We start from the raw sequence: 17,098 nt of genomic DNA on the forward strand, positions 1-17,098 counted from the left end.
TTGGGAGAACCGTGTCAACTGCCTTGACCTGCTTGGAAGAACGGTAGGTCGTAAATGTAATGGCGAGGATATTAATCATAGTATATAGCGAGGTCTACAATCACAGTGTAAATCAAGTTGCCAGTGGTACTGAAACAATGGGTCTTCAAAAGGTGCCTTCAAGAGTTGATGGATTTTGAAATCTTTGGAAGAATGCTTCTATATGTGATGTATAACCATTGCCTCAATATCCTATAGAAATAGCAGCCTGTCTCGCATGTGGAAACACTAATGCTAACACTTCCTTTCTCTCTGCATTTTAATGAAGGGAGCCAATTTGTTAATTCATTTCTTTGCACATGAATACTGCCTTCCTCCAATTAAATGAATGGAGAGAGCTCTGTGTGAAGATCAGAAGCATCTTATTCTCTCTCTCTCTCTCTCTCTCTCTCTCTCTCTCTCTCTCTCACACACACACACACACACACACAATTCTTCAAAGGATGGCATTTCATTCTTTCTCCAACCAGGTTGTTACTTGGCCCTCCATGCTAATTAAATAGCATATCTATTTATCATATTCTTGATATTGTATTAGTCATGTTAAAATAACTTTATTTTGTTCTTTCAATAGGGAGGTGCTGGTTATAAGGGAGACAAGGTGAGATGGTGCACAAATGCTTACTTATATTGCCATATTAAGCAGTTTATAATTAGATGTCTACAAAGACAATGCATTAAAAATATAGGGGACGAGTTGTAAAAGAATCATATTAATAGAACCAGATGAAAGAAGGAAGAGATATGAATACAGTCCATAAAGTTTCACAAGCTAGAGTCTTTTGCAATGTAAGCTTTTTCAGAGTATTAGTATTGTGTTCTTTAGGATCCTGCTCTGGGCTGAAAGAGGCTGGTAAGGACTAGTAGAATAGAAGGCTTAGAGGACACACCGGTCAGGAAACTTCAGAACAACTTAATTCTCTCTCTTTAACAAGAACAGTAGCAGGAAACCCCTGAGTCCAGCCATATACGACAAAATTCAGTGCCACTTAGCAACTAAGTTGCAGAATGACCCTATCAGCACAGGGCAGGCAGATTGAAATTTTGATAATTTAGATCAGGGGCAGCAAACCTCTGGTCTTCCAGGCATTGCTGAATTACAACTCCAGTCAGCCCCACCCAGCATAGTCAGTGGTCTGGGGTGATGGGACTTGTAGTCTAGAGCCACAGGTTCCCAACCCTGATCTAGATTGTCAGAATAACCAGAGAATGTGATGCTTCAACTTCCTATACAAAAACAAATTTGAATGAATCATCACCATGAAATCATGCCAATAATATATACTTTTTGCAGGGTGAGAGAGGGGAATGCGGAACACCAGGACTAAAGGGAGACAGAGTAAGTACCATAAGCAACTTGCCATATGCATACATACAAGCTGTGTCAAAATTCTGTTCAGAACATTGTGTGAAAATGCAAAGAATGTTTTTCTTAAAATGGCAAAAGGCAATTATAACTGTTCTCATTCAACCTACCGGTGTTGGTGGAAGGTTAGTTAATTGTTAGCTTGAAAGCATTTCATCAAGAGAAATGGATCCAATCAGTCAAAGTGGACCAGTTTGATTCTCTGGGAACACTGTGGCAATAGTCACACTGTTTCAGACCTCTATGGGTTGCTTTGAGATTCTGCTGCCTGAACAGGCTTTCCTTGGCCTGATTGAGAATTTCCATACCGCTCTAGATTTGAAATGGCTTATAAAAATAAAGGTGCTTAGCAAACATACATAAATAGAAGAGTGTCATGTTCTGCCCCATGGAGGAGCTCAAGGGGCGCAAGGAAGCAAAGCAGGTTGGTTGTTGCAGCACCACAGAGAGCTCCTGGTGAGCAACTTGCTCCAACTCAGACAGAAAGTGAACTGGGGCCATTAGTGGTCTCCCAAGTCAACAAGTAGTTTAACAACCAGTCCCAGGGAATGGTAGCTTTGTGAAGGGAATAGGGGCCTCCTAACAACTCTCAGCATCCTTAACAAACTACAGATTTCATGATGCTTTGGAGGAAGCCATGACTGTTGAAGTGGTATCACAGTGCTTTAAATATATAGTGCAGTCAGGTCTGTTATTTTCAGTGAGTGTCCTCTGAGCAAAAAATAATTGAATACCACCCTATGTTTTTAATTTTGTAGGCTTTTTTGTTGCTGTAAGAAACATGAGGTATATAAATTTCTTAAATAGATACTCTGCCCCCTTTTGGAGAACTAGGGCTAACTTGCTGAAGACAAGACCTCCTCCTTGGAGTGCTCCCACCTACACCATTGAAGTTGTGAGGAAGGCGCTCAGTTTCTCAGGTCCAGGAGAAGGAACCTGTGGTGGTCCTGGTGTCATGGGGTTTGTTTGATCAGGCCTGTAGCCTCTGGTTCAGTGCTTCACCAGTCACTAGCATCGGGCCTGGAGCCAGGAACCTGGTCCAGCTCCTAGGCCGGTGACACTGTAATCTCCAACCTAATGTCCAAGTCACTACTTCACTTATGGGTCACAACAATGAGCCGGAATAGGGCAACCCAAAAATCAGTACATCCAGTATAAATATAAAACAATTCAAATTCAGCCTGAATTGAGAATGAACTGTGGCTTTCCAGATGTTGCTGCTCTTCTGTCAGCCCTCAAACAGCATAGCCAATCTGCAGGGATGATGGGAGTTCTAGTCCAACAGCATCTGGAGGGCCACAGGTTCCTCTTCCTTGATCCAGACTCAAATTTGATTGGCCTGTTTTGTTTGCTCAGTCTGGTTTTTGTGGTTGATGAGAGAGAAAACTAGTGCTTAATTATTTTAATTTGCTAAGAAGGAATCCATGTGAACTGTCAGATTCTTAGTTCTTATAGCTCCATACAGCAATGTCAGTTTACACGGGTAGCAGGTGAAGACGTTGTAAGGGAGGATGTGAAATGTACACATGTGTGAAGTTAAAAGAAAATTAGTTAGCAGCTGGCAGTTTAAATGGAAAGGGGGGGAAATGGACATAAAGACCATATGTCGAGATTGTAGAAATGTAAGGAAATAGCATTTTAGTTGTTGTTTTTACTGAGGGCAAGGAAGGAGAAGGCATTGAACATCTGTAAAGGATTAAAAGGCCATAATGGATTAAGCACTTGCAGAAACTTCTGAACAGGCCAAAGTTCTCATCACCCACAGGATTCCCACTTACAACAGGAGATGAAGCGGCATTGCCAAAAATGAATGAGGAGGTTTTTTTAAAAAAAGAAAGAAAGAAAAATAAGAGGCAGCAATCATGCCAGTGGAAAATGAGCAGACACGGAGAACACACAGCAGAAGCACAGAGCAAAAGATTGGGACACACAGCACTAATATTCTGGAGTACATTTATGATCTGGAAAGATCAGCACAGTAGTATAATTGACTGTACTGTTGGGTGTCCCAACAAAATGTAAAAAAAGAGAAAGAAATGAGGGAGATTTATTGCATAGTATTCATCAGTGTTTACTGGTGTTTCCCACTGCCCAGAATTCTGGGTTTCCCTAAAGGGCAGTCAGCGGAGGGTACAGCTTTTATATTAGCTGAAAATGCAAATAACTGCTGGCTGTTTGAATTCAGGTTGGGTGTGGATCGTGTGCACAAGTCTGCAGAGGCCAAGCTTAGCTGTAATTATTTCCATTGCTGGTTTTGCTTCCTTGATGCCGGAGCCCACTCCTCCCGCCCAACGGCTCACAAGTTCAAAGGGGACCACTTGAGATAGCAAGCAGCTGGGGCTAAAGCTAAGGACGAGAGGGATGCTCCCAAGAGAGAAGGGCACATATTTTGACCACAGAGTTCCATCCCGGCCCCCATCCCTCCCCTCCTTTAGCCTAGAAAATGATTGATTTTAGGATGGAAGAAAACATGTGCTTGTCTGGGAGCATTTTTATCCTCCTTTTCAGTCCAAGAAGGCTCCCTGAGAAGCTGAGCGATAAGATGGTCCCTGTAATCAGACTTTCAATTTAAAAGATGTGACATGAAAGAAAAGGGGATTGAGAGGAAGAAAAAAAATAGCAAACTCCAGCATTAGTTCTTAGATATGAATGATTGACTTTATAACTTGTTAGTCATTAGCCATACACAAGAGTAGACCCATGGAGGTTAATGGGTGTGACAAACTCAGGTTCATTCATTTCAGTGAGTCTGCTCTGGGTGGGATTTAATTGGCTACCATTCAGAGTTGTGTTTTTTCTTCTAATGACCAGATCAAATAGAAACAGCTGGAGAAAAACAGGAGCCAAAAGCTGCTGGTCTCTCAGCAGGGTGGGTGGCGGGTCCTGCTCCCCTTCCTTCCCCCTGGGGCAGGCTGATGGAATGACTGCTGCCAGGTGACATTTCGTGGATGGAGGTGGCTTCTTTGAAAAGCCCCTGCTTCCTTTCCTCTTCTCTGCTGCAGACCGGTATTCCAGCCATCCAGATACACTTTCTCATTGTCAGAGACTCCATTCCCAAACCAAGGCATTATTGCTAGGAGAAAGAAAATGATCTTGCATGGTCTGAATAGCAACTTAAAAAGAGAGAAGCTTATATTGATGTCTGTTCAAAATATGTTTTGCGATTGATCTGTTTTAAATCGTCATGGCTTCCTCCCAGAAACTTTGAGATTTTTAACTTCTTAAGGGTGCTGAGCAGTCTTTGTTTTCCCCTTCCTTCCCTTCTTAGAGGGTAACAATCCCCAGGAATACTTGCCCTGCTCTGATGGCAACAAACAGGGGAACAATGGAGATGGGAAGGAGCAGAATTGCTCTTGTAGGTCCTTTCACAGCCTATGCCATGTACAATGTTGTGCAGGCTTTGTACATGAGATGAGGAACCCTGCAAAAAACAAAAACACAAAACAGCAGCCTTACCAGCTACATTTTGAGAACCTGAGTGCGTGCAATTGTACAGTTTGGGTTTGGGATTTGCTACCATGCTCCTGTTTTCTCCTTTTCACATTCAGCTAAAGCTGCTTATATTTTGAGTGCAGTGTGCAACATGATGCTGAATATTCCCCAACATAGATCTACTGGACCAGCCTTTGCCAACTTAGTGCCCACCAGATGGTTTGGACTGCAACTCCTATCCATCCCTGGGGCAGAGAGGAGTTGTAGTGCAAACCATTTGGAGATGACTAGCTTGGCCAAGGCTGTGGTAGCCCATTGACAAACCCTAGTTTCAGGTCAGAGATCTGAAATGGACGGAGCATGGAGGAGCAACCAGTAAAGGGGAAATTTAGGCAAATCTGCCTAACACCTATATGTACAGATAACAGCAACCACAGCTGCGGGGAGAGAGCTAAGAAGTGTTTTAGTGAGCCTTGGCTGAATCAGAACTTGCAATTAATCTTTCTATTTTTGTTTTATTTAAACAGGGGCTAGAAGGCCCTTTTGGCCCAAAGGGACCGAGAGGACCTCAGGTGAGTTTGTTTACAACCTAATTCTATGTGAAGATTATTATTTGTTTGCATTATTCAACTCCAGGGGACATTTGGCTTGTGATGTGTGGATTTCTTTGGCTAGAGGTGGTCAATCTGTGCCCGGGCTATACTTCAGCAGAACTAGGTGGCACCTTTTCCTGTTCCATGTGCAAAATATGACTGGACTGATAGCAGTTGAACACTTGTGATAGAACAGCATCTTCCACCACACCACACCCAACTCTGTCTTCCAACATCACACACACACATCACTGTACACACAGGTCTGCCTTACAACAGTTCACCACCACTGCCTGCCCGGCATCATCTGCCACTACATTCTGCTGAATGGTAGAGCCGGCCCTACATTTCAAGATACATGACTGAATTGCCCTTTATGTGAGTTCCTCCCTCTCCAAAGCCTGAAGAGATGCAGCCTCTGTGCACTTATCACCTCACTGTCTTGTCTGTGAATGCATCAGTTGTTGCTTGCTGGCATTCCCTGCTCTGTCTCAGAACTAACTTGAATAGAAATGTCAAGGGGATGAAGTTAGTGGACAATTAAAAATTAGTAAGTCACCAGGGCCAGATGGCTTATGCCCAAGAGCTCTTTGAAAACTCGAAACCAAAATTATTGATCAGCTAACAAAAATATGCAACAGCGCCACAGTGGGCCTCCTTACCAGAAGACTGTAAGATAGGTAGATAAACGCCAGTTTATAAAAGGTAGGCGGAGCAGAGCCAGGAGATTACAGACTTGTCAGCCTAACCCAGGCATAGGCAAACTCGGCCTCCAGATGTTTTGGGACTACAACTCCCATCATCCCTGACCACTGGTCCTGTTAGCTAGGGATGATGAGAGTTGTAGTCCCAAAACATCTGGAGGGCTGAGTTTGCCTGTGCCTGGCCTAACCACATTTCTTGGAAGCAATTGTTAAAGTTCACCCCCCTCTCCCACAATAATAAGTAAATATGAGAAGAACAAGTCATGCTGAAGACAAATCAGCATGGCTTCTACAGCTGGAAAAGTAGAGTTTGGGGGGAGAAGGAGAGTAACAATAAAAAATCCAGTGTCATAGTGTTCTTATATGACTCTATAGCTGTAACAAAAAAAAGGATATTGTGTCATTGAGTGAGGCACATTGTGTGATGATCCAAGATATGATCATTTCCATGACAGCACCGTGAGGCTCCTTCCCTTCTGGAATATGGTTGATGGCATCTATGTCCATCAATTAAAAGCGTTTTTATTCTCCCAGGCTTTTAGTGAAAACTGATGGGAGAAATTCTGTTGGCTATATCTGCTGCTGTAATGCTACTGGAATGATTTTGGTTATTGTTGCTGTACTTTTGTGGGGGAAGGTCTTGTTAATGGCTGTTGACTGCTGTTCTACATTGTGTTTGAGTATACATTCTCTGTGTGTGTTTCTGTCCCACAAACACTGTTAGTAGCTTTTTAAATTGGTTTAAATTTGACTAAGACAGAGCAGACACACTGAAATTAATTAAATAGACCCATTGATTACAATGGGTTTACTTTGAGTAACACTTGGTGAGATATAACCCATTGGCACCTACCATGGAATCATCAAAGTGATGGATGGGATATAAAGGCAAGCAATAAAAATAGATAAAACTTATTTGTATCTGAAGATATATATCTGAATACCAGATATGGGAAACAGGAGGAGAGGGCCATTGCCTTCACACCCTGCTTGTGGGCTTCCTGGAGGCACTTGATTGGCTGTTGCTAAGAAACCAGATGCTGGGCCTCTTAAGTAGGCATCTTATGTTCTTATATGGCTCAGTGGCAGCATATCCTTTGTATCCGAGGAACTCAAGCAGTGGAGAACTTTGTGCTGTTCTGTTCTTGAAATGTACAGCTTTCCTTCTGTGTGCTTATTTTTAAAAGCTGTCATTCTCAAGGGGAACCTGCTATCAATCTCCTCCTTGTCACAGTGTCCTGTTCTGCAGCTACAGTGCTGAGCTTAAAGTAGAACTGTGAGAACATTTTTGACTTCTCAGTGGAACTGCTGAACCCCCTCCCTTGCCAATTCTTCAGCTTTTCTTCCAGTAGAAAAATGTCTAGTATTTCTCCATAAATGCTTTGTTGTGATCAAGAGGAGTTCCCATGGTAGAAAATCAGACTGCTACTGAACAGCACCAGTGATAACGTCAGGCAAGACTTAAGCAGGGATTTCCCGGAAGGTTTGATGAGTTCTTCTTATAGCACTGTTGTATAGCTATGTCCCTGAAATACCGCTGAAATTGAAATTACAGAATCATAGCAAGGCTTGTGTACTTTAGCTGATCTGTACAGCTCAACTACTGTATATCCACATTGTATACTTGTTGAATGTAATGTCTGAACACCCTATATTCTTCCTGGAAATGTCTTCCTGGACATTTGCACGGCAGCTCATTCTGAGACTGCACTTGTTGATGTTAAGCCATGAGAAGTCTCCTCCCACAAACTGATATTTCACCCCAGAATCTGATTCTCTCCCCGCCCACAGGATAGTTCTGACTGACAAGAACATTTCTGACAATGTACATACACAGTTTTCTTCTGTAAATACTGAAATCTTTGAGTGTGCAAGCTCATGTCTTTAGAGATAGAGGAGAGGGTTCATATATATTCTATACATGTCTGCATGTACACATCTTAGTATTGCCTTGACTGTAATATTATTTTGCTCTGGCTTCTTAACTGATCGCATGTTATTGGCTCCTACTCACTTGAAATCCTTCAGGATGTCAATAAGACAAGAAGATAGTAATAAGATATTCCAAGAAGCTGAATGGTTTTTAGCCAGATTCCAGCAATTCCTTCAAATTCACATTGAACTCCTGGGGTTAATTGGCTCTGGATACTATTCTTATTCTTATTACAATCCCCCCCCCATTTTATATTATATTTATTTCATCTCAAATGTAATAGGAAGATTGGGGGTCTGTATTGAAAGGTACTATCAGTGTGTAGACCACTGGCCTGTGAGCACTCCAATTGGAGAATAGCCTCTACCAAAGGCATCATGGACTTGGAAGAAGCATGAACTCTGGACGAAAGGAAGAAACGAGCTAAAAGGAAGGCACGTTTGGCAAATCCTCACCGTGATCAACTCCCACCCAGAAACCTATGTCCCTACTGTGGAAGGATGTGTGGATCCAGAATTGGCTTCCACAGTCACTTACGGACTCACTGTTGAGACTGTATTCATAAAAGACAATCTTACGTGGCTACAAGTGATCACCAAAGAAGAAGGTCAGAGTCAGCTGGAAAGTTCCCCTGAACTAAGAGCAAAGGAATAAAAAAAGTTTTACAATGAAAATGAATATACACAGTTATGAATTCTCTCTTATTGCAAGGATCCACACACATATTTATTTGTGTTTATTACTGAGACTGTGCCTGAGGTTATGCATAACATGCTTATTGGTAAAAGTCAAAATTCTCCTTTCTTTATCTTTCTAAAGGGAATCAGTGGCCCTCCAGGTGAGCCTGGTCCAAAAGGCATTCAAGGAAATAAGGTAAGATGTACCCTTTTGCAAGTGGGATTGGCAACAGAATGTTGCAGAGTGGGAGTACAGGCTGAAACAGTTTTAGGTGCGTCCGATATGTGAATGACTTGAAGCATTTTTTGAAATTTGCACTCCTCTGAAGTGTGCTGTGCAGTTATCTCACCAAGCAACGTGCACAAAAAATGTATCATATAAGGGAAAACTGCTCTGGTAAAAATATGTATATTAGGCAAACTTGAGTGCGAAGATGCGTATATTAGGGGAAATTCACACCAAAATGCTGATGGATTTTCATGAGGACTTGGGTTTGTTTGTATTTCCCCCATGCCCCGTAATTGCCAATCATTGGCATGCCAGCATGTATCAATATATTTATTGTGCTACTTGGGTCTCTTTGAACATTGAATAGCTAAATATTTATAAATGCCAGGACTAGTGTTAACAATACTATTTTGCACTTGACTGTCAAGACGCGGGAGTTTTCATGAATGCGGCCTCTATTACACTGTATGTGGGCGTTCATTATGTGAAACATCCTGGCCTTGTTTCTGAGGCAACCAGAACATTTGAAGATACAGAGGAACTGCTATATGTGGAAAGTATTTGTGACAGTAAAAGATGCTGGAATCTTGGCCTCACACAGGCTTTTTCCTTGCCTTGAATTTTCTCGTTCTTTGTTTGCTGTCTTTCGTACAGATCGCTACTGTGCCATCTCAGCAGACACACAAAAAAGGGGGGGGGGAGAGAATAAATCCCACACGTTATCAGAATCTTAAGCTTTCCCGAAACAGAATGTATTTTGATTATAATATTGATTTGATGTGAGTTTTGGGGAGCAGAGACCACGTGCAGACAGGAGGGGAGGGGAAAAAACACAACTTTTATTGGTTGCGGTCATGATAGCATAGGGCAAAGAGCCTGCTATAAGGCTGCCCAACTGATGGCCCTTGCCTCCAGCTCTCCTGGATGGGGGACCAGAAGGGATTTGCTTGGGGATTAGGGGGCCATCCTGGCACAAGCCATTCTGGAGGGCCATACCCACAACCTGGGTGTGTGGTGACCAGCCTTAGCCCTTGGGTTCTAGCTGATGCCTTGGAATAGCCCCATCCAAGGTAGCTTCAGCATCACCAATTGCCCTTGCGTCTCATTGGCCAATCGTCTGTGATGCTGTGACACACCAACAACCTGTCTCCCGCTCATTGCACCAGTAGCGGGTTTCATTTTAGGGGGTGAAACTTAATTTTTGCAAACTTCTTCATTGAGGGGTCTTTAAAATATGCTTTTCAATGTGGTGAATTCAAACCTGCTATCATTTTTGTGACTGGACAACATTTAGCTTGGCAAATCTACATTTGATTCAAAAGCACATAAACTTGGTCTCGGAAAAAACCAAAGAATTTTAATTTTCTGAAAATGTCAGGTAATGCAATAAATTTTTAGGTTTCTCCGCATAGAACATATCCTACTAAGCATACAACATTATTTTGTTACATCCCCCCCCCCACTTTTTTTATAAATAGGACAAGTTTAAAATTATTTGAAGTTGCATTGTAAGATATAAAAAGGCATTTATCTTTATATAGTTATACACCAAGCAAAACTAAATTTAACCAAAATATCTTTTGAATCCCCAAGTTATGATACAGCTTTTCAGCATCGCTCGTTTTTGGAATCTGAAAGTTGAAAAATTCAACATGCTCTATTGTGCCAGTAGTACTAGCTACCTTAATGAGAAGAGGGAGAAGTGGAGATTAACTGTTTTTTTTTTTTAAACTTATTTCTTGGCTCTGACACATTTATTTGCCTTTTGTACATACAGGGCAAGTTAGACGTGATGTTAATTGTGTGAATGCAGTTACCATGCATATTTTGCAAAGAGCCTCCAAGGACAAGCCTGAGCTGCCTTAGAACCAACCATTAGGGTTGGGGGTGGGCAGGGAGAAATTTTTCTTTCCCTGCCACAGCCCCAACAAACTTCTCCCCTCTGAAACTGCCAACTGTATTTCAAATATAGCCGTTATTGGCACTAGTAGATAAACCCCTCCCTGTGCTGTGATCATGATCCAGGTCGGGGGATGCCACAGCTGCAGTTAGTTGAAAGGGAATCCCAAGAATCCCAACCATGTGATTTAAAGGTGTGTTTAGCATTTTTGAATCTCTCCCTAATAACTTCTTTAGAAGCCACCCTTGGAGAACAAAGTGATGATCAAAAAGGCATTTCTGGGATATTGTATCACAGAGAAGGGAGATCAATTGACTGCATGTACCAAATGTGAATAACTGTAACTCGGGGCCAGTTTCTGTGTGTAGGTTTTATATACATTTTTAAGCAGTTGGGGTTTTTTTTTGGGGGGGGGTAGGTTTATCTAAAATTTTGGGAATTATCAAAGCTGTTCTGAATTACATTCAGGGCCAGATTTAGGTTTGATGAGGCCCTAAGCTACTGAAGGTAATGGGGCCCTTTCTATGTCCAGCTGTCCTTTGTCAACAACAAGTTGTCGCTGTTTTTTCGTGTTGCATATATGCTATATGGTACCCTGTATATAGAAATGAGCAAACTAGTGATATTTTAGGGAGCAGGCTAGCAGGCGGGTCCCATTACTTACACTGTTGCTGTATGTAGGTTTTATTTTATTTGTTTTTTATCTTATATTTTGGAAATGTGCATCCAGTTTTTTCCTTTTTTTTTTTTTTTTGGGTGCCCCAAGAAAGTGGGGCCCTAAGCTATAGCTTGTTTAGCTTATACATACATCTGGCACTGATTACATTCACTACATTTTTATAGCACATGGTTTGTTGTGATCTTTACGCATGTTGGAGCATTCCGAATAATCTCCAGTCACTGGAAAAGTTAACTTGTATTGACTTCACCATGTAAAAAGCTGTAACGGCACTTGCTTCCTGCTTAATTCCATTTAAGAATTGGTCAGTGTTCTCCATCAACAACAATAATATAGAGATGACTCCCTTGTTGTGGAAGCACTACCTTGAAACAGTATATTTTTTATCTTTAAAGCACTTGATTAAAAAGAGTAGTATTGCCAATAATCTGCTCTTTAGTTACATTGTTGTTTTATGGGCTGAAGGGAGATATAGAAAAAAGCTTTTATGAATAAATGCATTTTCAGCAGACAAATCCCGAGAGATCTCTTGCTTTCTGTGTTTGCAAAGTAAATTTGGATCTGAAACATTTCCACCCTTAGCAAAGCCTTGGCAAGTCATTATTTACAACTCCTTTATTAAACAACTCCGTTATTTATCTTCTGGACTGAAAACTGTATACAAAGATACAGAAGCCATCCATTTTTTAATTAGCGGGTTTTAAAGTGGAGTTTGCATCTTGGCACCCTTTGGTTCTCAGACAAATGAGCTTCAGCTAGTAAATGAACTTGCCCAAGAAAGAGTTTTGCCCAGTAAAATGAATGACTGTTTACAGCTCAATAAATACCCATTCAGCCTGTAAAGGTCAGTGCCTTTTTCATGTGAGTACTATGGCAGACAGATACTTAGCAACCTCTCCAAAGTCTGTTATCTTTACAGAAAGATCATTCAGTGCCCCCCTTTTAGGAAAAAAAAAGTTTCCATACACTTATGAATGAATTCAAAGTCTTGCAGTTATTTATATGGTGGACAGCTACTTTTCCCAAGTGTATAAATAATAAGTCTGTTCTCAGGACAATACCCGTGGAGCAATTCAACTGCTGTGGAAGAGGTTTCTGACAAAATTAATGGAGAAGCTACCGATGGCTTTCCAACTGGGACACAAATGTGGCATGCATTTAGGATTGCCACTGCCAAAATTTTCTGTGGGTCTCCTTAAGCACTTGATGAAGGCATTTGTTTAGTTTTGTAGGTTGTCAAGGGGGAAAGAGAATTCCATTCTTGTGAAACAAGACAATATTGATAGCCGTGGATGTTCCCTCTGAGTCATATTCTAGGAAATTTCGATTCTGTGCTAAAAATACATCCTGCGAAGCAATGAAATTAATTCAGATTTTTGGGCAGGGCTAGCCTAACTCTCCAAACCTAGACAGCATCTTAAAAAGTAGAGATATCACCTTGCCAACAAAGGTCCGTATAGTAAAAGCTATGGTTTTCCCAGTAGTGATGTATGGAAGTGAAAGCTGGACCATGAAGAAGGCTGATCGCCGAAGAATTGATGCTTTTGAATTATGATGCTGGAGGAGATTCTTGAGAGTCCCATGGACTGCAAGAAGATTTCCTCCATTCTTAAGGAAATCAGCCCTGAGTGCTCACTGGAAGGACAGATCCTGAAGCTGAGGCTCCAATACTTTGCCCACCTCATGAGAAGAGACGACTCCCTGGAAAAGACCCTGATGTTGGGAAAGATGGAGGACACAAGGAGAAGGGGACAACAGAGGACGAGATGGCTGGATAGTGTTCGCGAAGCTACCAGCATGAGTTTGACCAAACTGCGGGAGGCAGTGGAAGACAGGAGTGCCTGGCGTGCTCTGGTCCATGGGGTCACGAAGAGTCAGACACGACTAAACGACTTAACAACAAAAAGAAAAAGCCTAACTCCCAACCCATTGCAGCAGTGGGGGGTAAAGATATAGCAGAAGTGTCCCTCTGTTTGGCTTTACAAGTTTGGCCTTGAGGTGGGGAGGGGGAAGCACAGGTGAGCAGATGCAGAAGCTACCACTGGTGACCTCTTTACCTGCAGCAGCCAGAGTAAACCTCCTGAAATATGGTGTTAGGTGGGAGAGGGATGGGACAGGTAAGAATTAGTTGGGTCACCTGCCAGTGATGGACCCAATCTGGAGCTCTCTGCTGTGCCAACCTGGGGCTGGTGCTCCTGAAACATAGATGCAACAGGCATCTTCTATACCAACTTTTAAACATTTGCTAAAAACTTTTCTATGCCACCAGGCTTTCTCAGACAATTAAAACAAATATTTTCTGGAATAGTTAGCTGGACAAGGGTGGTGCTGTGGTCTAAATCACTGAACCTCTTGGGCTTGCTGTTCAGAAGGTTGGCGGTTTAAATCCCCGTGATGGTGAGCTCCCCTTGCTCTGTCCCAGTTCCTGCCAACCTAGCAGTTCAGAAGCACATCAAGTGCAAGTAGATAAATAGGTACCACTCTGGCGGGAAGGTAAACACCGTTTCTGTGCACTGCTCTGGTTCGTCAGAAGCGGCTTAGTCATGCTAAGTATTGCCAAAAGTGGCCCTCTGAACTCATCCCTGACTATGCCGTGGCATCTGGATTCCCAGAGTCTAATCTGCTTGCACTGGCTTTGACCTTGCCTGTTTGGTTCATGTCCTTGTCTTGACACCTGACCATGCTGAGGCACAATGGAAACCTTGTGATTCTCAGCATTCTTGTTTTGTACGGGAGGGAAGAAGCACAGAAGTTGCCAGATGTAGCCCCTTCCCTCACACAGATAAAATGGGAGATATTTCTTTTTAAATGGCTTACATAAGAAAAACCCCAGTCTTCACCCTACCCCACCCACAAAAGGCATTGCATGCAGCCTTAGGGCTTTAGCTTAATGCCAGAAAATGTCATGGGTGCATATATGTTAATTGTATTAGCAGCTGCTGAGAATCTGGAAACAATCCAGGAGTTACATGAAAGGGACTAATAAAGTGCATCTTACATAGCCAAGAAGAAGAAAATCCAAACAATTATATGATCTTCATGGGTAGCCTTTTTCATTCCACTTAGGCATACACGCATGGACATACACCTCTGGATAATGCTGGGACAAACAAGTGTTTTAAATTAGGAAACGTTCCATTGTGCTAAATATTCTGGATGATTTCTTGTTGTACAAGCTCTTGGAAGCAGGGATATTTGGAAAGCAGAAAGCCAGCCTTGTAAGAAAACTGCCAGTTCCAGCACAAAGAGAAAACACTGGGTCAGGTTGAGAGATTTCAGATGTTGGCTTTCTGAATCTTTCCACCGAAAGAGGCCTACTGTCAATATTATAGATATTGGAGTTAGGTGGATTCTGGAGGATGTCCTCATAAACAAAACGAGTGTGTAAGCCATGCTTTAAAGTTATGCTGCTAAAAAAAGTTATGGTTCTGCCTGTGCAAGAAAAGTAAATGAGAGATGTTAAAAATTAAACCCCATCTTACTCTTTGTACTAATAATGAACCAAATTCTCTTGAGTGTGGGTCTTTCTGTAGTCAACGGATCCAGACAGAGTAATCGGTAGGCTTCAATGAACCCCAATATTTGAAATGTACAAAATGTCTTTAGGGAAAAGCCTAGCCAGGAGCACACCAGAAGCAACCCACCTGAGGACTGAGCATGTCTGATGGCTGCATGCTGACTGTTTGCTGGTAGAGGGCGGGGAATAAATCAGTGGAAAGATGGAATGGAGTTTCCTAGAAAAGGGCATATCTCATTAGCTGGAACTCTAAACTAGAGTGTACATTTTGTTGCAGGTTCCATTTTGGGGGTGAAACCTATTGTTCTTAAGGGGTGGAGAGGAGAAAGACCTTCTTAAGCCTTCCTCTCTTGACGTGCATTCGGCTGGCTGATACTTGCTATCAGAGATGCCTGACCTAGATACCTGGAAAGGGAGGTTGGGGTTTCTTTTTTTATTTTATTTTCTTGATATCGTTATGGATGCATCTGGACATTAAAGATCCTTGTGCAATTAAGAGTTAATTTGCCTGGGGGGACAGAATCAGATGCTTTTGGAATGGAATATATTTGACCAAATGACAAAAATCTAGATACAATGTCTTCTTTTTTAGAAAGGCTGGTTCTGATGTCCTCATAGGGCTTCCTTGCATGAATCCTGTCATTGTATAGTATTTACGGTAGAAACTCTGCCAAGATCATTAGAAAGCAGACATGTATTAGCTCTCATGTTGTTCTTGGCTTTTCTTCCTTTTCCTGCTGTTGGGAAAAAAGAGATTTCTTGTTGATAATTAACATCGAAAAAGTATTAACTTTTTCACCACCAAAGCATCTCTGTGTAGCAGACTTCTGAAAACCTCACATTTCTTCCTAAGAGATTTTCGTCTAAGAAAGAACAAATCAATGGAAACTTAAGGGTGTGCCTTCTAATTTGAAAGTCAATAGTTTAAGGTTGCAATCCTATACTTGATTTCCACTGGCTGAGGGCTTCAGGATTTGGGGGATGTCTTATTATGCTAACAGGCCACCACCTATGCTGCTGTTACCACAGAAGCCCTGGTAAGGAAAGAGCTAAGTGGGGCTTGCTCCCAAGTAGGGATGCCAGAGACTTCCTTGGAAATGGGAGTGGAAATGGCTGCAATTCATAGAGGTCAGGAACAGAAACTATGCCGATGAATATGAGCAGTATTCACCTTTATTGTTTATTATTGTTTTAGTTTGCAAATGTTGCATAAGCAATTGCATTGTTTTCTGCATTGGCTTTGACATTTGCTTTCCAGTAAAAAGTTTTGAAATTAATGATGTCATTAATGATGTCATTAATTCCATAGCTAACTGTTAGTTTTGGCCAGGGCACGTAGAGAGATGCATAACGTAGGTTTTAGTGGAAGGCGAGCTGGAGCGGAATGGAAACAGTACTGATTGCAGCAAACAGGATAGGACAGAAATTACTGCCTCATTACATTCCTGCTTCCAAGTAAAGCAAGTGTGGCATTGTAGCCTTGGAGTAGTGTATAAATTCTGCTGAACACAGTGGGACTAATTTAATCCATTCCGAGGTACATGTTACTTTAGAAGTAAAATCCATGAGGTTCAATGGGACTTACTCTCAGGGGACTGTGTAAAGGATTGCGCCTTAAATTCCATTGATTTCACTTAGACAATTCAGCACATGCTTAAATCTTCCGCACAGAAATAAATGGGACTGGATCTGTCAGCTTCGAGTCCTTACTTTCTTGTAGATAAGCTGGCATTTTCATGAATTTGACATACACCCGTTTATAAATTCAATTATGTTGTCTGAAGATGGAAAGCCCATATTGCTTCAGATTATCTCATCTGTGCAGTGCTGCTGAACTGTAACCAAACCACAGGAAATCCAGTTTCTTTGCTTTGTTATTTTAACTTCTAGCTAAAGTAAAAGCACTGAAAAAGATTCTCTGTGCTCGTTCACTGCCACATGAAGAGCGAAAGATACAACAAGAGAAACATATGTTTAAAAACAACCCAGTCATAAAGGGATTATTTCCTGGTATGGGAATATGTTAGTG

The 17,098-nt window shown here is 41.8% G+C and overlaps 1 protein-coding gene across 2 annotated transcripts in view; it reads left to right on the forward strand.

The window, feature by feature from the left end:
• Positions 1-17,098, forward strand: part of COL28A1 (collagen type XXVIII alpha 1 chain) — a 65,019-nt gene that overhangs the window by 13,217 nt on the left and 34,704 nt on the right. For both annotated transcript variants that reach the window (XM_081882850.1, XM_081882851.1), the window contains exons 8-11: positions 614-640; positions 1,334-1,378; positions 5,365-5,409; positions 8,887-8,940. In XM_081882850.1, the coding sequence (XP_081738976.1) occupies positions 614-640; positions 1,334-1,378; positions 5,365-5,409; positions 8,887-8,940 (171 nt within the window). The remainder of the gene's footprint in view (positions 1-613; positions 641-1,333; positions 1,379-5,364; positions 5,410-8,886; positions 8,941-17,098) is intronic.

This window comes from Podarcis melisellensis (assembly GCF_964234715.1).
Source record: "Podarcis melisellensis genome assembly, chromosome: 12".
Taxonomy (NCBI): Eukaryota; Metazoa; Chordata; class Lepidosauria; order Squamata; family Lacertidae; genus Podarcis; species Podarcis melisellensis.